The 25782-nt window shown below is 40.6% G+C and overlaps 1 protein-coding gene across 4 annotated transcripts in view; it reads left to right on the forward strand.

Annotated features, from left to right (window-relative positions):
- Lsamp (limbic system associated membrane protein) overlaps positions 1-25782 on the forward strand; it is a 2127334-nt gene that overhangs the window by 2082690 nt on the left and 18862 nt on the right. For 2 of the 4 annotated variants that reach the window (XM_015994637.3, XM_015994638.3), the window contains 3 exons: positions 8208-8328; positions 8814-8962; positions 15555-15590. In XM_015994637.3, the coding sequence (XP_015850123.1) occupies positions 8208-8328; positions 8814-8962; positions 15555-15590 (306 nt within the window). The remainder of the gene's footprint in view (positions 1-8207; positions 8329-8813; positions 8963-15554; positions 15591-25782) is intronic. The other 2 variants (XM_015994639.3, XM_006975750.4) reach the window with 1 other exon arrangement.

Below are 25782 nucleotides of genomic sequence, written 5' to 3' on the forward strand. Positions count from 1 at the left end.
CCGAGGTTCTGGAGTTACAGATAATTATAAGTTTCCAGGTGGCTATTGAAAGCCAAACTTGGATTCTCCAGAAGAGCAGCAAGCATATGTAACCACTGAGCAATCTCTCTAGCACCTAAATGTGTTTTTTCACTATACACTGCAGTACTTAGATGCAAAAGTGACCTGATGAGGAAATTGTAGAATGAGATCTTCTCTAGTTATTCGTGTCAACACATATCCAGGCTCTGTGCTAATCTTACTTTTTCCAAATAGCATTTTCACTTACTTTTCAAGAATTTCATGGAATATACTTAATCATAGTTATTCTCCTCTCCCAGACCCTCCATCACTTCCCTACCCCTCAACTCTCCTGTTTCATGTTCTCTCTTATAGACATGGAGTATAAGCATTTTCTGACACAGAGTCAAAGAACTTGTGAATGACAGACTTAAGACTCCTAGATCTAATGCAGTAACTTTCCATCCACGCACAAGAGTGTAATAGTGATAATTAATGTAACCACTTTGCATGTTAAACATGCTCTTTACATATGATTTTATATATTTGCTTTACATCTGTGTACAGTATAGGAAGTCGTCATCGTCTGCATTCATAGGCAAGGGGCTAAGGAAAGAGGTGTCTTTGATAACAGTGGAGACACAGGAGGAAATCAAACCTACATCTTCTGACTCCTAATGTAGAAATAAAGCAACTATGTTGTATATTCCTATGTCATGACATTTTTTCAGCACTCTGAAAATAGAAATCTGCAACATTTACTTTTCAAGCTCACTTAAATAATATTTTTTCTTTAGTAAGAGTCTATTCCTGGGACTGGAGAGAAGGCTCAGTGGTTAAGAGTACTTATTGTTCTTGCAGAGAACCTGGTTTTGGTTCCCAGTACTCACAGGGCCAGGAAAGCTTACTGCCACCTATAAGTCCAGTTACAGTGGATCTGATGCTCTCTTCTGACCTCGCAGGGCACCCGGCATGTGAGTGATACACAAACATAATATATGAGCAAATTGTTCATGCACATAAAATACATAAGTCTAAAAATAAAATGAAAGAACTTATTCAAGCAAATAAAGCAGATCAGAGAGGTTCAGAAATGGTTGACCTGGATCTGAATCCATACTTCAGCAAATACTGGTCATATGAATTTGAACAAGTTCCTAACCCTCTACAAATCTGCTTTCTTGTTTTCTAACTACTGCCCAACTCTTAGGGCCTTCCTTTGGATGAATAAGGGTGTCTAACATCTAAAACAGCGCTCACAGAGGTATATAGTACTTGTAAATTACACCCTTTATTTAAAGTTTATGGTTTTATGAACCCCCCCCCAATATTAGAAAGATTAAATGAATGAGAGTTTTTTTTTTTTTTTTTTTTTTTTTTTTACCTAAGCCACTGTTATCCTTATATTACCATTCTGATGGAAAGAATCTTGTTATCAGTGATGTAAGAATCCGGAAGCGCTGATTACTGTTTCCAGGACCTGGAATTTTGAAGTAATAAAAACTGGAGGAGTCATTTGACAACAGTGTGCTCCTCCAACATCACATAAAGAGTGACAATGAATCTCTCCATGCAGCATTTGTAAGAACCACATTTTTATTAAACCATCTTTTGAGCAAGGACACCTATTATTTTAACTATATTAGGCAGGCTACAATATAATTCATTATAATATTTCTTAGTCTCACCTACACAGAATTCATTCCAAATGAACTTTGAAATGTCCATTCCCATGAGCCATGGAAGAAGACCTGAACTATGATGTCATTTGAGAGATAATAGGGAGAATAAGCTTTTGTACTCCTTATCAGTAGCTATGAATTGACTTTGGAAGAGGGAACTTGCTGGGTTTTAAAAGAAGGAAGCAATTGCTTGGGCTTGGTGATTGACCAGAGTCAATTCACTCTTTTCTGAATAATGCACTTAACCCTAGTTTCTAGCCTGCTTTCCCCCTTGCTAAGGCCTCTAATGGGTGAATGAACAGTTTGTTGCTTACCTGCTCCTGTGCCAAACAAATTCAGAAATAAGGATGAATATGAAAGATGCAAATGCTTGCATATTAGAGGTCAAAAATAGAAGTAGTATCTTAGCATATTCAACTAGACACATGCACACACACACACACACACACACACACACACACACACACACACACACCAGTGCCCTGGGCTGGGTTGTCTGCCTATATGGAAACAGGAAGGAGAGATTCCAGATCCAGCTTTGAGAGACAGAAGCCCCCAGCTCCCTGGCCAAAAGCTAAATTCCAACAGGACAAAGAGGACTGGCTGGCTATAGTGGCACAGGCCTATGATCCCAGCTCTTCTCTTAAAACAGAAGAGTCCATATCCAAGGACAGTATAAGCAGCAAAGTAAGACACTGTCTCCAAAACAAAGACAGGCAAAAAACAAAAGGGACAAAGAGAAAAGATGAGACAAACAGGACCAGTGTGTTTCCAATTTTTTTTTAATCAGAAAAACAAGCCAACAAACAAACATTATCCCCTAAGTAACAGGCACCAATTAATAGATCATTAAGTAACTACATGGACTTAAACAGTCAGAGCAAGGAGGAATGCTCTGCAAAACTGTGCATCTGGGATATCTGGGACCTGTGATCCTGGTGCAATGGCAGAGGGATTTGAGGGAATGTACCACAGTAATATCATGTTAAAACACTACAGCTCTGAGTGTGTCCAGTATGCGGTGGTGGTGGTGCTGGTGCTGGTGCGGGTGCTGGTGCAGGTGGTGCTGGGGATGCTGGTGGTGCTGATGTGAGTGCTGGTGCGGGTACTGGCAACAGGAAATGAAGGTGTGTTTTTTTTCCTTGGCTGTGTAAATGGCAGAGTAAAGAAGCCTCTGTCTTCACTAAGGATTTGTCAATTATGTGCATGTAGCTATAGAAACAAACATGTCTTAAGATTCATTTTCCAATATTGAGTAATTAAACAGACTGCAGAATCAGAATCAAAATTGTCTTTCCCACCAACATCTGTTGACCATTGTGCTACAAACTGTGAAGTCATGGGTGTCTGAAGAACTTAAAAATGGTGAAAATAAGTGAGGATGCACAATTAAACGTACTGAGTAATTTCACTGTTGGCCATCTCTACCGTATTTATTCATGTATTCTGTGTGTGTGATGCATGTGCATGCACGTGCTCGTATGTGTGCATGTCTCCACATGTGTGTATATAGGTACACGTGTGTGCATATGTGTGAGGGACAGATCAACTTCAGATGTCTTCCTCTATGATTCTGTACCTTATTGAGTTTTGGGTTTTTGTTTTATTTTTGTTCTTGTTTTTTTTATTTTTCTGTTTTGTTTTGTTTGTCTGTTTTTTTTTTTTTTTTTTTTTTTTTTTGGTTTTTCGAGACAGGGTTTCTCTGTGTAGCTTTGCGCCTTTCCTGGAACTCACTTGGTAGTCCAGGCCAGCCTTGAACTCACAGAGATCCGCCTGCCTCTGCCTCCCGAGTGCTGGGATTAAAGGCGTGCGCCACCACCGCCCGGCTGTTTGTCTGTTTTTTGAGACACTATTTCTCACTGAACATGGAGTCCACCAATTGGCTGGGATGACTGGCCAGTGACCTCTCTATCTGCCCCCACCCAATTCTGGCATTCCAGACATGCACCAACATGCTCAACTTTTCAAATGGGTCTGTCTGATCTCAGATCCTCGTCCATTTTTATCAAACTCAACTCACTGAGCCATCTTCTACCAGTATTTGTGTACCTTATTTTGATGGATGGATGACATCTCTTTATCCCAAACAAACAAACAAAAACCCTGGGTGTTTCCTTTTATCCCTTCCTTCCTTGTTCTTTACATCTAGCCCCTTCCTAGGTGATCATTTCTGGGGCCCTGTATATTTCAAATCTCTTCTCTTCTTCACATACTTTTGTCATAAACTCAGTGCAGAATATTTCTAAATCCCTTCATCAGCTCCCAAATGGACCTCCCCTGCTGCTAGTTCGGTGCCTTATTGATGAGGAAATTGAAGTGGTGTGACTCTGGACAAAGCATTAAACTCTCTGATAAGGAAGAGCACTGTGGGGCCGAGCCTCAATTTGAGCTAAAGTGTATCAAATTTAAATCTAAGCTTATAACCTCCTCTATTTTATATTCCACCCTGTAATGAATCTTTTTCTGTCCTGCCAGCCAGCTCCCAAATAATGACACGGGGACTTCTTATTAATTATGAAAGCTCAGCCTAGGGTTAGGCTTAGACCTGTCCTCAACTAGCTCTTATAACTTAAGTTAACTCATTTATATTAGCCTACATTCTATCCCATGTTATTACCTCACTCCCATCTTGAACCTCCTTTTTCTTCTCTGTGTCTCCTGGCATCTCCCTTGATTGCTTAGATTCCTCCCCCAACTTCCTCTCTCTACTCAGAAGTCCCAGCTATACCTCCTGCCTACCTATTGGCCATTCAGCTTTTTATTACACCAACCACAGCAATACACCTTCACACAGTGTACAAATACCCCACAGCACCATCCCTCTACCATCAGATCTACCATCAGCACAAACACATCCAATTCATGCATTATCCTTTGAATGGATGGGTTTTGATGACCTATGTAGCCAATCATAGAAAGCCTTTTGAATAGAAACTTGCTGATCCTTTTAAGTTGTCTCCTTCTTTGAAAAGACAAAGGAGGGACTGGAGTACTTAAACTCACCTAGATGGTTCTACAAAGCACAGTTCTGGCTAAGACTAGACTCAAAACCCAGGCTTCAGACTTCTCACTCCTGACTGCTAAAACAGTCCAGTTTTGAGGAATGGGCTGGGAGAATCGCTAAGTCCTTTTAAAAGCAATGCCCTTCGTATATAAGTGATGATCCATGACCCGGGTGGTGGAGTGTAATGAGAGTTCCACACAACCACACTAAAACTATGTCCCAGGACCCCTTCTTTCTTTCTTTCTTTCTTTCTTTCTTTCTTTCTTTCTTTCTTTCTTTCTTTCTTTCTTTCTTTCTTTCTTTCTTTCTTTCTTTCTTTCTTTTTTTTCTTTTTGGTTTTTTGAGACAGGGTTTCTCTGTGTAGCTTTGCGCCTTTCCTGGAACTCACTTGTTAGCCCAGGCTGGCCTCGAACTCACATATATCCGCCTGCCTCTGCCTCCCGAGTGCTGGGATTAAAGGCGTGTGCCACCACCGCCCGGCAGACCCCTACTTTCAATTCAGGCTTTTGTTGTTATTCTTCTGTTTAGTTTTTTAATATATCATCTTCTCATTTTGTGCCTATAAGAAAATGAGTAGCTGTTTTGTTTTTTTTTTTTTAAGATTTATTATTTATTATGTATGTGGTATTCTGCCTGCGTGTATACCTGCAGACCAGAAGAGGGCACCAGATCTCATGACAGATGGCTGTGAGCCTCCAGGTGGATGCTGGGAATTGAAATCAGGAACTCTGGAAGAGCAGCCTGAGTAGCTAAATCTAAGACAAAACAGCACCGCCACCAACAATGCCCTGGACTGTTGTTTACATACGGTTTGACAGCATTATCCAAATGTTTCCTTACTCCTTTCTCTGAAAGCTCCAAACAAAAAACAAATCCAAACGGAAGGTAAAATGAGGTGGGAGGAAACTGCTCTCTGGCCTGATGTTTTGGTACATGATTCTAACTCACGCTCAGCGTTTCTGTAGACAGAGAACTTTTAAAAAGATTCCCAAAACTGTACAAGAAAATCAGAACTAATATAGCCCAGATATTCAAATGGGTCGTGTAGGACAAAGTTTATTTTATTAATTAATATTTTCCTCCACCAAAGCCAAGCAGATTGATTGGTGATTGGGCTCGTTTTTATCCATGCACACAGCTAAGTAACCATTTCCCGGAGAAGAAATTTTGGCTTGAAAAATTCTCTTTTTGTATGTCTCTCTCTGTTTCTGTCTCTGTGTCTCTCCTTCTCTTATCTCTGGGGTGCACATATGTGTGTGTATGTGTGTGTGTATATGTGTGTATGTGTGTGTATGTATGTGTTTGTGTATATGTGTGTGTATGTATATGTGTGTATGTGTAGTGTGTATGTGTGTGTGTGTGTGTGTGTGTATGTGTGTGTGTGTGCACACGTGCAGGTACATATGTACATGGGGGCCTAAGGACAACTTCAAATGTCATCTCTAGCATGTCATCAGATTCCTCTAATAGGCCTGGAACTCATCAGTGGGGCTGGAACATGAGCTCATGTTAGGTGTGCATTTTTACCCAGGCGCTTGGAATCAAACTCAGGTGCTCATGTTTAAAGGGTAATGTGGTGGTATTCTAATTGTACTGAAATGTGATTTTGATTGTATGTTAATAAATAAAGTTGCCCAGGGGTCAGAGCTATTAGAGCCATAGACAGAGTGTGGCGGTGGTGGCACACGCCTTTAATCCCCTACATCTCTGTGTGTTCAGGGATACAGCCAGCATTGGAGACATACACCTTTAAGACCTGGGGGGCTGTACATTCAGACAGTGACGAGGCAGTCACATGTTTAGGTTTACAACCAATGAGAAGGCAGAACAATAATACTATAAAAAAGACGTACAGACAGGATATAGCTCTCTTTTGGGAAGCTGGGACACTGCGCAGGAGGAAGGGTGAGATTTTAGCTCTGAGCTCTGACCTCTCGGCTTTCTCTTTTTTTTTTTTTTTTTTTTTTATGTAGAAGCAAAGAACCTTTATTTTCAAGGTCTTAGCTTGGTCTCTCTGTCTGTCCAATGCAGCCGTGAGAGCAGAGAGCCTTGCGCCCAGGCGGGGTAGAGTTTTTAATCATAGCAGAGGTTGGGGTGAAGAGATTTCCACGGTTCAGCACCCTGATTGGCTGACATTTGTCTAGGGGTATCAGTAAAACAGAATATAGGTGTGTGCTATCGGCTTTCTCTTTTACATTGTTTCTGTGTTTCTTATTTAATAAGACTGTTGGATATATCAACATCAGGCGCCCAACGTGGGGCTTGAACCCACGACCCTGAGATTAAGAGTCTCATGCTCTACCGACTGAGGGAGCTTTACTGGCTGAGCTAACCTCCCTGACCTGGAAAAATTTTTTTTCTCAAGATTTACACAGACAAAACACATCACTGGACCCAGGAGGTCATACCTCCCATCTTGTCTTGTCTCAGCTTAGTAGGACTCTTTAGAGAACCATGGCAAATTAGACTATCAGATAAGTTTTTTGTTTTTGTTTTTTACTTCATCTCAAGTCAATTATAGTTTTATTAGTCCTAGTCAAAGGCAAAAAAAAAAAGGAAAAATACAAATCCATATCTAACGGCCAGTGAGTGAAGGACTGACGGCAAGCAGGTCTTCTGTGCCCTACGAGGCACATCATATTGCAGCTCATATATAAAAGCCAAGTTTGCTTGGGTCATACATAGTAACAGATGGGAACACATAGGGACAAAGATCAAAAAATGACCCAGGGTGGCTTTCTTGGTTTTTAGTTTCTGGGGTGCTTTAAAAACATATGGCAAAGTATTTGAATGAGAGTGGTTTAACCTTCTTATCTTCATCAGACTCCTCAAAGCCATCTCTACCTATTGTAATAATAGCAATGAGAAAAAGGGAATGGCCAAATGATATATTTTCCCAGTGACTAAGTAAATGCACTGCTCTTGGAGAGGCCCTGGGCTCAGTTTCCAAGCATCCATGTCAGATGGCTCACAGCTACCTATAACTCCACTTCAGAATATCCAGTACCCTCTATCAGTTCCAGCACACAATTCATATATACATACCCACACACAGACATGCATGTATATATATATACACATAATTAAAAAATAAATCTTAAAAACATAACCTTTGATTTCACCACTTCCTGAAAAAAATCACAAATAATATAAACAGCAATTGGAATGATTGAGGAGGAGGTTTCATTCCTATAAAATGCTATTATATAAAGTGTTTCATTTTATAAGCTGACACTCCTTTCCATCAGTCATTTATCACTTTCCTTTAGCTTGCTGGTGATGAGTCCCATTTAATTGATCATGAGGCATGTCAACGATGCTTTCATATAATTGCTTTCCTGTCTTTCTCCAACCAGATACCTCTTCGAACTCTACCCAGGGTAGCAATTCCAGAGCCTCCTCCAGCTCTCGAGTCAACCTGTATACCCATTCTTCCTAAAGATTCTCCCACTGCAGCCCTCTGTCCCTGGAGCATCCTCTGCCTCTCCCGTAATAAACCTCTCTATCTGCCCTTACCACAGATCCGCCCACTATCACGGAGTCCAAGAGCAATGAAGCCACCACAGGACGACAAGCTTCCCTCAAATGTGAGGCCTCGGCAGTGCCTGCACCTGACTTTGAGTGGTACCGAGATGACACCAGGTATGTACCAAACCCTCTGTGCCCCAAGTTCCAAATCATGATCTCAAAGCCTCCCAGAGCCTAATGGCAAGACCTCAGTCATCTGCAATTTTTTGCTCACAATAATTATTTGTTGAAAATAATTCCTTTTCAACATCTCCTTTATTACATCACTTGGGGATTATAGCCCTTAGGCTAAACCCCAAAGCACTCAGATAAATTTAAATAGTGAGAAATATGGCCCAGTTGATAATTTCCCCCTATATATCTTTCTTGAATGTAGCAGAAACTTAATTTTAATGGAACTCAGCCATTGCTATGTCTTCTCTATGGATGGATATCAGTTCTGATAATAGAAATTATGTGATTATAATAAGTAACTGAGGAAAGATAACAGGCTTCTACTGCCTCTCCTCTTTTATAAAAACTCCAGAGTAAAGAAGAAGAACCACTAAGCTACGCCCTTCATCCCTATCCCTTTTAACTCTTCTATCTGTTACTCTTAGGATAAACAGTGCAAATGGCCTTGAGATTAAAAGCACGGAGGGCCAGTCCTCCCTGACGGTGACCAATGTCACTGAGGAGCACTATGGCAACTATACCTGCGTGGCTGCCAACAAGCTGGGCGTCACCAATGCCAGCCTAGTTCTTTTCAGTAAGTATGCCAAAACAGAGCCCAACTTGGTGTAAGTTACAGGGCTCCCTCACATTGACTTGAAACCCATCCCTCATTCCTTAAAAGTAAACCTAGCCAAAAATAAGAATATTCCGACTGAAACCAGACCGGATGCTCTCGGTCTCTGTGAACAACAAGATTTACAAAGGGGAGAACTCTTCTCTGTACTCTCTTACTTTGGAAAACTGCCCAGTTTTCCATCTGTGTTTCTTAGTTTCATTTTTTTCCTGGTTGTTGACTCTTCAGGATGTTCAAAGGACATATATTTCTTTTGTGGTGGCCTCTTTTAAGAAGCTGAGATGATTTAAGGGCCAGGAAATGGATGTCTGTTAGAATATGCCAGTAAAAGAGTTACTGGGAAAAGAAATGCTCCGTGAGAGTGGATGAAGTCCTAGGAAAAGGAGAGGCTGGAAAAAGTAAAATGATTTTACTAGCACAGAAGGATAGAATGAATGATTAAAGTGCAATATAAAACCTGAAGGATAGGAGGCTGCCGGATGGATTCCCTATGACAGCAAGGACTTTATTTTTCTGGTACACCATTGGCTGCAGAGGTAGAAGAATGGGAAAGGGCATATTTCTGAAGAGCAGGGAAGAACCTAAAGATGGCTGAGAAAGAATGCGTTTTTTCAAAGGTGAAGATGTTAAGAGACTCCTACTGTGGAGTCTTGATCACTGGCAGCATGTTCAGTCAGGTCTCTAACTCCACGGCCTTGTCGGCCAGGTAGCCATAACTCCAGATTCAAATGTTTCTGAGAGGCAGAGTTTGCTGAAGGGGATCATAGAAAGATGATAATATATGGAACACAGACTCTTCATTTATCAAAAGAAGTAAGGTAAATGGTTAGCCTTCTTAGCCACAAAATTCACTTATGTTAAATAGAAAACACTCTAAAAGTTGTATTTTTACTTTAAAATAACAAACAACTAAAAGCTTTCCCCCCTCTATATGTGCTCAATTGGAAAAAAAAATACTATAGCTAGGAAAGATGTCTTCATCTTGTTGTATTCAATTTAGATGAGCCTTCAAGAAGAAAAAAAAGATTCTGGGAAGAAAAATCAATTTAAGTTAGAGTTCTCTTGAAAGATAGCATTAAAGCTTTTTGAAAACTGCTGAAGATCTCACACCACTTTTGAAAAACAACAAGCACAAACTACCCTAAACGTGACCCTAACTCTCTTGTTCTTAACTAACTCCCCCTGGCTTTAGTCTGTGGTAGTTTGATGAGATACAGATCAAATGATACATCAGGGTGAAGGTAAAAACTCATACCCTGTTTGCTTGTCTCTAAAGACTAAATGAAAATATTCGTTGCTCCAATTGGAGACATCAATACCCACCAGACACTTAGGAAGCTGTGAGTTACAAAATGTAGTTACCTCATTCCTCCCTGATATAAGGAAATCCAAAGGTATAGGCAAACCCCAGCTGCAATGATAAATCTAAGATTCTGACAAATTTAAGGGGACCTGCCCAAGTAGAAGAATATCATACCCTTAACAAAAAAGTCTGGAGATCAAAAAGTAGAAAATTAACAACAAGATTATTTAGAAAAAATGAACAATTACACACACATTAAGATATAGTTCCTTCCCATCCCACGAACAGTAAGAAAAGCACGCTGCCTATACACTTCAAGTAACAAATAAAACATTGCCCTAAGTCCAGGAAGGAAACATTGAGGAGAGAATACTCACAGCAGAGAGGCAGAGCAAGGAGTGAGTCAGAGATAGTGGAGATACATGCAGAACTAGTGAAAGGGAAATGCCACATCCCAATGATCCCTAAAAGGACTTAACATGGAAAAATTAAGAAATATCAAGAATCTTAGAGAGTATCAGTTTTTAAACTGAGGATCAGGGGATTGATCAAATATTTCATATCATAAAGACTTTCATGATTTGGGGGACTTCATCCTCAATTATGAAGTACACCGTGCTATAAGCAGTGGTGGCCATCTTCCCAGTGGTCCCATACTGCCCTCTACACAGTATCAGGAATAAGTACCAGTTTTGCATTTAGCAACATGTATTTACAGTATATGCCTTCACCTTGGTTTTGGATTGCCCCCCCCCCCGCCCCCTGCCACAATGATAAAGTTGAGAGGTTGTGTACTTACTAAAGACCAATGAAAGGTCATTAGGCTTTGAAGTGAAAGGAGCTATTGATGTTGTAGAAAACTAGGCAATCAACAACTCTGTGTCTTAGACCTAAGCCCAGTTATGAACTTCAAGTGGGGGAGTTGTATGTCTTTCGTAATAAGAACTACGTGCCTTCCTGCCCAGCCTGACTCTATCTGTTAGGTTCAGGAAGCATGTCATTGCAACCTGCATAGCTAGAACCTTGAAGATGGAGCTTTATTGTGGCCCAGGTTGCACGGGCCTAAAAATAAGCAAAAGAAGAAAGAAAAGGGGAGGAAGAAGGCAAAGTAAGAAGGAAGGAGTGAGTGAATAAAGGAGAAGGAAAGAAAGGAAAGGAATAAGGAGGGTGGGTAAGTAGATTGCCCATTCTTCAATTCAAAGTCAACAAGATTAAAGGGGAAGGGAAGGAAGGGCCTCTGTAAGGTGTTGGCTATTCCTTCTCCACCCACCAGTGTCAGGAGGGGTCTCTGTAGCCAGAGGCTCTGACAGAAGCATTGTGTGGGCAGCGGGGTGCTCTGCTGACCAAGCTAGGCCAGAGCAGATACAGCAGCTGGTGAGCTGCTGCGAGCCAGAGGCAGCAGCAGGTAGAGACCTAGAGCCAGAGTCCCCGAGTTCATGATTATTCATCCTTGATGGTGGGTCAGCACATTTCCTGCCCCGTCCACCGCAGTGACATGCTGACTTTTGCAGGGTCAATTTGTCGTCCCTCGTCCTCGACAACGGATATACGAACACGTCTCCACTCTCCATTCACCTCCCCAGAGGGGTCAAAATAACTGAATGACAGTGCAAGAATACGTTGTATTTATAATACTTTCTATGTAAGCCAGTGGAAACATTTCTCTTTCATTTGTTCTCATTCTTCGCACATTCTAGTATCCTGCCAAAGACAACTTTAGTGTACCTATTTGGATAATACCTTTTAGGTATTTTTCTTCATGCCTGAACTAAGTGGACATTTTTCTAAATGTGTGAATACAGTGGTACAGTGGGCATGGGCTAGGATTCAGCTCCTTGGTCCATTCAGACAGAGCAGTGTTCATGCCATCAGTGAAGATTTGAATGTCTTTTGATGCTGTGAGAAGTTTCATAGTCTGTATATGGAACATAACCGTCTCAATGTTCTTACACTGGTAACTGAGATCTACCCCTAAGATGATGATGGCTGTACCTTGTCCCTGTGCTTCTCTTAGGTTTCCATTCTCAGAACAGACAGGGAGAGCAAATAAGGGCAATGGTTTCTGTGTTATTAATTCTTCCCAAGTGAAGCTTATGTAAAGTGACTGCTTCACATGCTTGACATTTAACCATCAGGGTAACCCCACTATGTTCTCATGGTTCCCTGCTGCACGGCAATGATGAAATTAGAGAAACAAAGGGGTATACAAGCAGAGTTTGAGATATCAGTTTGAGCCAGACATTTCCAGAGGCCAGTTTCTAGACCCACACGCTATTTATCTATAGAGACAAAAATGTATGTCAGGAGCTCCAGCTTGTGATGTGGAGGTGAAGAAACATCTGATATCTTCCTCCTCACGTCATGAAGCCTTTCTTCTAGCCCATCACTGTTCTTTCCCTTCACAGTGAAAAGCCCTTCTTCGTCTTCCATATCCCATCCCCATCTCCCCTAACTCCCATCGGCCTGGGTCCACTGATCCTTAGACAAGGGACTTGAATCTTTGAAATGTTGAGTGCTTACTCACTCATTCCAGGTGAGTGGCTTGTTTCCCCATTAAAGGAAAGTTCTGTTGATCAATCCAGAGAAATGTGAGGATTATTAAGGTATCAAGACCATTGACGATAAAAGAATAAAATTACAAAGACATCTACGCTGGCCTATTATGCACCATTGTTCAGGGGGTACTTTTTCATTTTACTTTTTACTTTTAAAGTGATTGTTAACTTATAAAATTGTAACTGACTAGATTTTTTAAACTGCCCAAGCATCCTACAGTGAATCTTCATAATGAAGGTCTCCCCTGATTCTTCAGAAAACATTCTAAGTTACTATTTTAGGAGTTGGGTGTTGACGGCATACCACTTTTTGGAGGTAGTTAATACTTAGCAGACTCCTTCACCGGATTCTTACAGATGCCTCATAATAAAGCATGCTATGATTGAGCTCTAACCCCACACAGTATAAAAAAATAGACACTAACTCCTTCAAGGACTCTCTGTGGGGACACAAGGAAGCAAGTGGGCATGTGGATTACTTTTTATTTCAAAAATTGGGGGTCAAAAGTGCTGAGTTCCAGGAAGATTTGTGTAATATTCATAATAAAATAAAATCTGAGCTAGCAAATTCTTTTGATATAAACACTTTCCCCTCCATCCCAGCTTTTATTTTTCTGGTGCAGTCAATTCAAAGAGCTTCCTTGTTAAACGTTAGGACCCATTTAGTTTTTTCTTGTGATATCCAGCAGAGTCAGACAGCAGAAAAGCTAAGTCCAGAGTTAAGGACCGTGCAAAAAGCCACAGCCTGACCTTCTAGGGTCAACCGTGCAATCTGTCCCTAAGATCTCCCACTCAGCTGCTGAACTGCCTTGACCTCGAGCATCCAAATCCAAGGTAGAAACACAAAGCACTAAGATGCCTGCCCTTTTCTGTTTTGGGAAACCAATAGTTTGAAATTTTCTTTTTCTTTTTTTTTTCTATTGGTATCTACTTCACTGTTCAGCTCATTCTTAGGGGAGTCCATAAATCCTGCTGTAGACTTTAAAACACTAGTAGGGACGATAGTGGGAAGAATGAGGATTAAAAAAAAAATCAGGAATGAGAAAGCATCTAAGGACAGATAAGCCAACAGGATAGAATGAAGAAACAAGACTAACTAATGAGCTGTGATAAGCTTAAAATGATGAGAACCTGGTGGGGCTGGGGTGGTGATCACAAGCTGGAAAGCAGTTGTAGAGGCCATGGAGAGAAGGTAGCGTGGTTTAGCAATGGAAATGCTCTTGTGAAAATCAGGGCAGAGTGCATTGATCCAGCTGTGAACAGTGTGATGAAAAAATATTAAGCTAAGTCACTTAAACACTCTGAATAATAATAGTAATAATAAAATAAAATACAGCAGAGAGTATAGTATGGGACAGTGGTCTCCAACTGCTACATAAATGCTGAAAAGCAGTTCAGCTATTTATTTCCAAAGCTGGAAACTAAATAGCAAATACATAGTGAAGGTTTAAATCACTTTGTTTTTCTACTTGGTACTTGTATAACTAAGACACGACTGTTCTCTGAAGATTATTGACCTGTTATGTCTTAATGCATGGAGGAAGTTTTCATATTTAACCTGCAACTTTCAGCCAAGCTAGAGAGCACACTGGGTAAGTTGCCTGGAACTTTTCTCAATGGCCAGATGTGGAGGACCTGGAGACCAGGACAAGGCTACTTTTCCTTACTGACCGTACAGTACAAGATGGAAGGCAGACCCACCTTGAAAGTGCTGTTCTCTCTGTGCTTTGGTTTTGATTGGTTTTTCATTTGGCATGTGTCGTTATTTCAATAACGTCCAGAAAGAATGATGCAGAAAGGTACACTAATTGTGTTTCACTATAGAGTTAGGAGTTGAAAAGTAGTGAGCCCTGTCTCTACCACATTTTCCCACCTTGCTGAAAGAGCCTCAGGGAGGGTTTAGAGTCAAACCTAGAATATTAATGAGAAGTATGGAAGATACACTAAAATCTAAATTCCATCAGTATATGTAATTCAAAGGAAGAAGCCCAAGTATGGGGCCATGTGAGTGAGAGACTCACATACTTTAGACCCCAGTGTTCCAACGAAAATACTTGCTATTACTTAACAGGATATATCATCAAAGCTTGACTGGTTAAACAAATTTCAGAGGAGATTGAGTTATAGCAAGTAGGGTTAAGAGATGGACTAAAGATAAAACTTTATTGTTCCAAGAAACATATTACCAGGGAGCCTTCTTCCTCTGACATTACTATTATGTAAATAAAACCCATGAGAAAAGGTGAGTTAGTGTTTCCCAAAATAAGTATCTCAGATTCTTGGACAAAGGTGAAAAAAAGCTTTAGGATGAGGGAGATAGCCATTGTTCCATCTATCATGAGCCAAAGACAAGAACAGGACCAAGAAAGATTTTATAACTTCTGTAATCTGTTCTACTCCCTCTCCCTAAAAAGATGACATCTTGACATCTTAGTATTGGGTTTTCTAGCAGAGGAGAGGGCTAGAGGGTTACCACTGGTATTGGCTCCCTACTCTTGCTAAAAAAGGGGGGGTTATATTTATAATTTCATGGGTATTTGTCTTTGATATTTAGCAGGAAGAACAAATAAATACCACATGGGAGAAAAGATTCTATAGGCATGGAAATTCCTGTTCTGTAATTGTTTGAGCAATTAACCTTGAGAATGCATGTGTATTTAAACACTCCATGATGTTTACCATTTTTCCCCTTCAGAGCGTGTTTTACCCACAGTCCCCCACCCCATTCAAGGTCAGTATGATTTTTATCACCGTAGTTCTGTTCCTGGGTCATTCTCCAACATATAATATGCAAAACACACAAAAGAGGAAACTACATTCTCAGAATTCACATTTATTAGAAGTTATCTTTTCCCCATAAACACTGCAAAACAAGACAATCTATTGAGAGTAACAGGTGTGTCACTGACTTAATTTCAATCAGTAAGTTAGATAGATAGGGAATAATGTATTTTCAATCTGTTTTTATTATAGGTCTCTAAGAGCTTCCTTATTGGGAACACAGCTGCCTGGGTGCTGTAGCTCTCTCACCCACAAAATGCACATTAAAGATCCTACTGGCCACCCCAAACACAAATGTTTATAGGCTCTGAATCTATAGTGCTATAAGCATTGGTGCTGCTTATAAAATGTATTTCCCAAAGACTAAACACAACACAATTACACAATACTGCTTTTCCTAAACTCTTGGCCAACTTGTGTGTTTTACCTTTTAAACATATATGCTTTTGAAAACACAAATAACAATTTATGAAATAGTCACTCTGTATTCTTTTCAAAAACTCTCTACACATCCAATTTAAATTCTGCCTCCTACATCACATTTAGATGCAAAGTCACAGCCACAACTTTCTAGCTTAAGGGTATTTAAAGGCAAATTGGCAAATAAAATTAAAATAATACAAAAAAATTGAAATGAAACCAACCTACCATTGAAATTAAATCCCAGAAAAGTGATTCGCAAATAACACTCAAAGACGTGAGAAAAAAAAAAAATGGAAACTAGGCCATGCAGGGCCTAGTGTGGAAAAAAAAATAAATCCAATTAAATAAGATGATCATACACACTATAAGGAAAGTGTGCTCAGAATTATATGAAGAAAGCTACTGTTTCATAAATTTGAAGATGGATCGTGTTTCATTAACTTGTCCAACCTGAAATTCAGAGCAGGATATCTTTAGAGTGTCAATAATGTGATGTTTTGCATATGTATGCATTCACATATATGCAAACTTGCTTTAATTGTATTTACAATGAGTAGTAGAAAGCTTCTAGGGCTGACAAGACAGCTTAATAAATTTTAAGAGCAGTCTAGACTATTTTGGTATAAAACTTAGAACTCAGTTGAACAAAATCACTTCCCTAAAGCATTAATGAAATCTGTTCCTTACCCTGGCCACTAAAAATAAAACTGTTAAAGTGTGCCTGGTTTTCAGACTTGACATGAAGTGCAGCATTTGTGGAAAATATTCCATCTTGAGTTCCTGACATGCCACAATTATTTTAAGACATTTAGCTTCTAGTGTTGCCACGGAGATTGACACCATTTTATCATGTTGGCATCTTGCAAATGTATCTTGATAAGGAAAACACACACACACACACACACACACACACACACACACACACACACACACATCTGCCCCAGTGAATTACATTTGCAAAGGGGTCATGCCCTGTCCAAGATGAGCTTCTCACAGTATCAGGATGACTCTGAGTGTCTCTGTGACAGCGGTTCTGCAGCCACAAACTCAAATATTTATCTGATCATGCATTGTGGTTGAACAAAGTGACGCCAGACGCCATTCACAGAGGACAGCTGCCGAACGCTAGTCTCACTGAGGGACTGACCTTGTTGAATTTTATGGAACTTGGCTTCCCACACACTGAACTGTTGATTGGAGAATGACCCTCGTTTGATTTTTGCGTTGTATGTAGACTGTAGTTAGCTTTCTTAGATAGTGTTTAGAGAATATAGTTCATCTTCTACTAATACGTTTGGCTTCTGCTAGCAGGGATTGAAAAGCTGTTCGTGGAGACACGGGATATCTGGTGTGAAATGTCCCTGGAGAATTTCTGGTTCTCTTGAGCCGACTGTCCTTTACAAGGACACCACCTTCCTAGGGACCCAATCACTTTCTCCTTCTCTTTCCAATCAAGAGGGCCTCCCGCATGAAATGCACTTCCCCATAGAAAGAAAAGTCAATGACAGAATGCCTAGGCCTGTAGAGTGACAATTCCTCTAAAGCATGTCTTACTGTGGTCACCACTGTTGTGCGTGATTCCCTTATTTAATTAACTATTATATATTGTCCTCATCTACATGGACTCTTAGCTTCTACCTCCACAGTGTTAACTATGTCTTGTGTTTGTGGTTTGAGGCAAATGGCCTGAAGGATGCTAGACCAGTTGATTTCTTCAAGGTGACTTGAAAGTCACAAAGGCCATTGTCTGCCCTTTTCAATAGAAAGGAGAACTTCATCCCCTAACCATAATCCAGCTGAAACACTTTTAATTACAATGGCTTCTTCCTTAGTGCCTCACATCAGAGGGTTGCCCCTCTCATCCTCTCATGTCCCTAACCACCAGTGGCCCTCAGGTCATCTGGGAATGCACTGCCATGCCTGCAGTGATTCCAGTATACAGATGATACCAAACATTAATGTCTATTTCCTGTGGCCAATTAGAAATTTTCCAATGCCCTTACCTCTGGGCCAAACATGAAACAAAACAACAAAAGCAGGGTGCTTCCCTGTTCCCTAGTTAATATACAGATATATTAATCAGGATATTAATCATTAATTATTAATATATATGGAAAATAAGTATTGTTCCTTCCTTGATTTGTTTCTGATAGTTGAATTTTCCCATTAATTTTAATTTAGATTTATTCATTCTGAAATAAGTCCTGAATTGCATGTATTTGCATAAATATCTCAACTATATCACTGCAGAAAACCCACTGAATTGTAAAATGACGGAAGAGTCAGTTCTAAAATTCTGAGGTATTTTTTTCTCACTCTGTTTGGCTCGAGCCATTTCCCAGGGCTTCTGTGAACCTGGGCATTGGTGGTGTCTCCCCTTACCTGACTTGTGCTGGAAGACGCCCTCGCCCTGACAAGAAGCACAGTTCAGTCTGAGGCAATGAAAACAGTATTAAAAAGTTAAAATCAAGAAGGGAGGCCAAGGACAACCACCATTGTTTTGTCTTTACAGCTTCTAAGCAAAATTTCCCTTGAGCATGTGGCTCTCAGGGCTTTATCAGCCCACCCTTCTCCAATCACTGCCTAGATTATAATTTAAAAAAAAAAAAAAAACAGGAATGACTGTGTCTCATTTGTTTGTCTCCCATCTGATTGTTTATCCCAAGTGAACAGCCTTTCTGATCACTAACCCCATGCGGCAAGTAGATCTGGGAAATGTTGAGATTATCTTCCAGGTTCAGGCATCACGCTGGGTTTGTTCACAGCTGCTTGCCATTCAGTCCCTGTTTTTCCATTGATAAAACATTGCACATGGCTGGGTTGGCATGATTAATGTGGCTATCGAAAAGCTCACTCTGAAAACAAACAAACTCCCCAAAATTAAATTTAAAAAAGAAAGTACAATCCAACCTGCAAATAAACCAGGTTTACACGAATTTGAAGTTGCCCTATTTTGCTTTCGCCCCAAATGAGACTGGTGTCCTTATGGGTAAATCTGGCATCTAAACAGCCAGACTCCAGTTACGGTATACAAAGAGATACACTTGCTCCTACCTGGCTTTCCCAGGAATGGGTTCTTCAAATCAGGCTCAAAGAGAATGGAAGGGAAAATGGGAGGAGAAAAAACCCTGCATATATCCCATGCTGTAGAGATGCTTGGATAAACCTTGTGTTTTCATTTATTTTCTGAATATATCATGCTGGAAATCAAGGAGGAGATGCCCCTATCAACTCCTAAATCTAACAGGTTCATCTGCTACAGCACTGGTAGTATGAAGAATAACAATAATATCTAATGTGTTTAGTGTGTTTCTCATTTACCAATTCCTTCTAAGGTATTTTGTATGTACTATCTTTACTAACTCCCACAATCATCAGAAATTAACACTTCCCACATTTTAATGACCCAAGTATACCGAAATCCACTCTACCTCATGCTAAACCTAGGTCATATATATATATCCATATAATGCATTACTAACCAACATTATGTATGCATTCATAATGCTCATTAGATATGCACCTATCTATCAAGTTGCAATGATTCATCTAATTCATTTTACACACTACAATACATACATACATAATAGTCACTTTATTATCCATACATTTTTGGAAAGTCATATTTGTATGCCTGACTAACACAGAGATTTACATGAAAGCATTTTAAAAACACAGAAACAAGACTGTCTAGCATCACTACATCTAATTTCACACACTTATTCAGACTGATTTGCATACACACCTCTATTAATTATGGGTAATTACTAGCATTGTTCTCTGTAATTCAGTTTTTCCAACTGTGAAATGGGAAAGAAATTGTATTTTTCATGCCTACAAGCTCAAAGTGGTATTTTAAATATTATATGAAGAACGCTAGAAAGAAAGTATATTGAATTTCAAATAATCATATTCAGTTGCACACCCTTCCTATGGCTTTTAAAACCACTCTCCTGAGAGGTACGTTCATGTCATGTGGACACAAGCATTAGGTACACATGACTTGTGTGTAGCTTCCTTATAGTTTGATGGTTGTGAATCTCAAGCATGTTTTCCATGCCCACCCTGCTAAGATGTTTAAAATAAAACTATTTCAAGAACAAGAGAAAAAGAAGAAGATTTTGTCTTAGTTTTTACTCATACCAGAATAAACATCTTGAAGAGGAACCTCAAAATGGCGCCCTTCTCTGTTGTATGGCCCTTCTCAATGACGGCCATCATGCACACTACCTCATCATGGTATTTCAAAGTCAACAAGCCAAAGAATGTGCCATTTGTCCCAGTCAAAGATATAGATCATGTCTAGGGAGTTTCAAAACACATCTCTCCCTTCCTATTGGCTGACAGAAATAAAGGTCTTATTTCTCCTGAGAAGACTTATGCAGCCATGACATAACAAACTCACAGAATTACCACTGGCCGCAGTTAACACACAAGAAAACAACTAAGGCTCAATCTGCGCACATTCTCCTATGGCTCCTTCAGATAGTGAGCAACAGTCTTCCTGTTGATTTTCCTCACTTGTGAGTGACTACACCGGCCATACCATTATTTCACAGGGCATCAGTAAGAGACTGAATGACACTGAATGATTTAGACCCAACTGTAACAAGCGAGGTCTTATCCTCATGTCCATGTCTTACCTCTCTCCACCTTTCTACTCTTCACTTGATTTGTCTCCTAAACCATTCTTGTTAAAATCTGCTAACACGAATCAATATGAAATTTACCCACCACATTACTGAAATGTCCAACAACAGCTTTGCAGTGTTATATCTCTCTGGATTTACATTTAGCTTCAAGCTAAATGGCTAAATGCCCTACAGCATACATTTCCAGGCAGGAAAATCCTGAGTGCTGGGACTTTTCTTCTCATCTTTTCCTATTCCTCTAGTGTGGATCTGCTGACTCCAGCCAGCCTTTCCTGGTCTCTTCCCTTTGCTTATGCCTTGTTGTGCTATTTTGATTTCTACAGCCAGCTGGGATTCGAAAATGAATATTTTTTTTTTTGAAAATCCAAGCTTCCACTAAATTTTAATTTGATGGAAATATTACTCTTGTATGAGCTTTATGGAAAAGAATCTTTCAAAGTAACAATTACATTTGGGGATTAAGTTTAAGTAATTGGCAGTCTTGTCTTTTTAATTAAAAGGAATAAAGCTGCCTATGAAGAGCTCAATAAGATTTGCAGTGGAAAATGTTGGCATACACAGGCTAAGAAGACTGGGTTCCTGAATGGACAGAAAAGGCTGGTGTGGGCTCCTCTGGTCTTTAGAGTGCACCCTAGCAGAATTCTCCTTAGTGTTCCCCACATGTTATTCAATATGAAAGTACTGTGAGAGGCATTGCAGGTAGAGCTGGAGTAGACTCTTTCTTTAGGAGCTTGTCTCTGGGTTCCTGGACATGGTATGGAGCTAGGGACCTTAAAGAAAGCACTAAGAAGTGAAGGGGGAGGGAGAGAAATGAGCAAGTAGCTCAGTGATAAAGTGCTTGTCTAGCATGTGATGAGTCTTTGGTTTAATCTTCAGTATCCCTCTACCCAGACAGGATATATTACATATTCCTCCAAGTACTAAGGAATCAGTGTGTTCCCAGACCTTGACAAATATCCTACCATAGTCTCGTGAACATAAACCTTATCTTCAGTCTGTTCCTTGGTTCCCTCTTCCTCTATTACCTGCAATTCTTATCCTTGTATATGTATTTCTCGATTTTCTTTTTCTCTACATTTTGTTCAGGTTAATCTTGAATTCACCTGTACATAGTCTCTAGGACTCCCTTCAAACAGAACAAAAAGAGAAGTTTGGAGAGTCGTAGTGATCACTTCTAAACATGGGTCACTGTCAAGCAAACACCAGAGAGCCACTGTAGAATCTGTCTGAAGGAAACAGCAATCTCTAAAGAGGTGGGATACAAATTAACCTTAGTAACCACTTCCTTACACGGTCCCTCTTTCCTCACGATGCTCTTTCATCATCCTAAGTTATTTGTAGGTATTAAATTAAACGAGCACTTTGATGGAGAAAACGAAAGGTAAAGCACGCCCCTTACATCTCCCCTTGCACACTGCTGTGAGCACACACACCTGCCAAGTCAGAACACAGCATGAACTAATGAGAATGGAATTCCAATTTAAGGTGTTCATACGTGCCAGATGTATGAGGGGAGTCGGCCCACTACTCACCGGGACTCCGCTGAGAATTGTCAGCTTATATCCACCACGAACTGGGGGGGAGGAGAGACCTTACGAGCATTTATCATGCTTTCTAGTTGGACACCGGGGAGCCGAGCTTGCCACTGTGTACTACACCGCTCTGCTTTTCACTAACACAAGAAGAAAACACTCCCCACATGTCTGTAGGCACACTTGACACCTACAGAGCACCGCCAATATGATATCTCGACTAAGTCATAGGAAAAAGTTTCTTGCTTATCTTTCCACCTTAGAGACCTTGTATTTCCAGCATGACTTCTGCCACTGCCCAAGAGGACACGGGGGCAAGCATAGCATCCTTTCAGCAGGGGTTGGGGGTGGGGACAGGGAGGGCAGAGCTATTAAAGGCAGTTGAAGAGAACAGTACCTAGGATGTTCATTCTAGCTATCCCATGTGCTCTAGCTCACACAGCTCCAAATGTCCCCAGCCATGTTCTATCTTGAAAACCTATTTGACCATTGGACAATGGTTTTTTTAAAATTACAAGTTTGGTTTGCTTTCTCACTACTCGGAAGCAGGGACTGTTTGGGGAGCAGACTCTAAGCAATAACTTGTACTTCGTTGTTGATTGCACAAGCTCCTGTAACTTGGGGAACTTTCAAATTATCTCCCGAGAGTTCCAGAACACAGGTAAGTTTGCCATGGAATGCTTCTGAGGGCAACTGGAAAAGAGAGAATGATTCCCTGGAGGCTCAAAGCTCACATTCTGACTCCCCAACTCTGGACTTCTCATTGCTTCCCACTTGCTCTGGCTTTTGCTTTGTAGTGTTTCCTTTAGAGTTCACGTTTTCTCTTCCTAAGCTGCCTACTCACTAGGAACATAAGAAAGAACACGCCTTGAAAACTGTCAATCAAAACTCATCTTTGGCTCAAGCTAAGTTAATTTGGCCATGAACACTATTATGAAGATACCATTGATTTACTCAAAGAGATGTTATCCTAGAATGTGTTCTGAGCTGGGCCTTTGGGGGTAAGTGTACAGAGCTAGGCACAGTGTCTACACAAGGAAGGTTTACAGACACCATGGAAAAGTCTGTGGTGTAGGTGATTAAGCAACCAAGTCGGCTTTGTTAAGTACCATATGAGGGCACCTGCAAGATGCTGAGGAAAACAGAACTGGGTACTTAGGTCAGCAGGCCAAGGGTGCTTTCCCTGGGAAAGGGAAGATGGACAGTAAAAGGGGGAGAGGGATTTGAGGAGCAGAGATTCCCAGCACACACAGAAGTCTAGAATCCAGGAAGAGCCTCACTGATATGTATTCAATATAAAGCCCATTTGATTCTTAAAGTCTAGGGAAAAAGCATTTTCCCTAAATTTCTTACTTCTGTTCTTTTGTATTTGGCAAGGAGAGAAGACAAGAGGAATGAGGGAAGGAGAGAGGGAGGAAGGGAGGGAGGGAGAGAGTGAGGGAAGGAGGGAGGGAGAGAGGGAGGGAGAGAGGGAGGGAGGAAGGGAGGCCGAGGTTATGAAAGAAATGGTAAACATTTGTGCTTTGTTATGAGAAAGGTCACATTGGACTGGCCGTCCAGGCAAGCATGGATATTATGTGCTCTATGGTAGCAGCATGGTCCAAGGTTAATTGTCTGGGGTGTGCTGGGGTGCAGAAAACTTACAGCCTTCTATCCGAGTTTGTGGTAGGTTCTGGTTTTAGTTGTAGGAATGGTCAGGTTGTAAGGAAACAGCCCTGTTTGTAGGAAGTTTAGGAAGAGCTTGGATGGATGCTATACTTGGGGTCAGTTATAACAGGAGTATACAGAAGGCGCTGTAGAAACAGAAACTTTGTGACTAAGGTTTCCTGGAGATAAAGAAAGAAAGTCACCAGAAAGGGCCAGAGGCATTGCTTCCCTTACCAAGGCCTACACTGTGACGTTTTGCTCCACAGAGGCAGACGCAGGGGGACCTCAGAGCACACCAACATTTTAAAATCCCTTATCTTCTTATTTTCAGGAGCTTTTAAACCCTAGGAAATCTCACGGATTCCCTTATTCTCTCTGCATTCAAATTCAACAGGCCAGTTACGTATTCATTTCATGGCATTCGAATGTTTTTGAATTTGAAACATACAAAATGAAAACTCACGTTACATGGATTAAAGATTGCATTGACTCCCTCGGGATTTTTAATCTAAAATGTACGTTTAAATGATTCTGGAATTCACAATTTAGACCCTGGAAATAGGAAGCAGGGAGTAAAACCAAAAAGAGGCAAGAAAAAGAAAAAAGAGATATACCTCTAGAGATATATCAAACCTTTGCATTTAATCCTTTTTTTTTTTAGCAATTCAAATAGATGAAGGGGCAAAAATCATTAAAACATACCGAATATGTGTATTTTAAAACAGAGATGTTAGACTCTAGTTTCTGCTTTAACAACTAAATAGGATCCGCAACTAAAGTGGGCTTAGGTTGGGTAGTTATGTGGCAGTTAACTGGACTCCGTTACAGCAGGAGGCTAAGGACCAAGATGGCACCCACAGGTGCGACACTCTAGGGACAAAGATAGAAACTACCTGCCTGGCCAGGAGCCTCTCACTGACAACTGTGCCAAGCGTCCTTGCTCTTTGAGTGTTCTGATCTTATACGTACTTTTTCTACATTACGGACCCGGAGAACTCTTTATTAAACTTAAGCCTATGGGCATTCTGGAACACTTTAGTTCACTGATTATTAAAAATTAAACCTACCAGGGTGAATAAGGAACCCTCAGGGTTTGAAAAAGCAGCCTTGATGTAGGAGACTGACTGAGGCGGTCTGTTCACACTGTGAGTGGTTAATGAGACTGTCTTTTCTGTAACCATCCATGGGGCAGAGCCTGTAGCGGTCGGATCCTTTCTAGGAAGAGTCGCCAGGACATTCAGCGTGTGGTCGGAAGGGTCCATAGCTCTGCATAAGCCTCTTCTATTGCCCTCCCACTTCACACTGGGAAGCCATGGTCCTTAGAGAAATTAGAGTCCAACCATGCTGGCTTCTCTTCCGCCTCAGTATGTGATACCCACCAACTCAACTTGTAGGGGACGGATGCAGTTGCCTTAAAATACTGCCAACCAGGTGCCAAGTAATCAGAAAAAAAAAAAAAAAAACTTTTAAATTTTTCCTAGATACAACTTTTTAGTTTGTAACATGTTCATAATGACATGACATCCAGAAACACTTAAAATAGTAGAAATTAAAACTTACTCTTCTCAAATTCACAGCAAAGAGGTAACTGTGTGAGAAGGAACACATTCTAGATCTTGTTTTAGGTGATGGTTACACAGATATACACAAGCATCCAAGTACTTGAGATTATTGTCATAATACCTGAATTTAAAAAGGAATGTGCATAATACATACAAAATAATACAGTTTTAGTAACGAACTATAGGAATAATCCCTGAAAGTATAGTCTTAGGCCGGGCGTTGGTGGCGCACGCCTTTAATCCCAGCACTCGGGAGGCAGAGCCAGGCGGATCTCTGTGAGTTCGAGGCCAGCCTGGGCTACCAAGTGAGCTCCAGGAAAGGCGCA

The sequence above is a fragment of the Peromyscus maniculatus genome, chromosome 12 (genome assembly GCF_049852395.1).
Source record: "Peromyscus maniculatus bairdii isolate BWxNUB_F1_BW_parent chromosome 12, HU_Pman_BW_mat_3.1, whole genome shotgun sequence".
Classification (NCBI taxonomy): domain Eukaryota; kingdom Metazoa; phylum Chordata; class Mammalia; order Rodentia; family Cricetidae; genus Peromyscus; species Peromyscus maniculatus.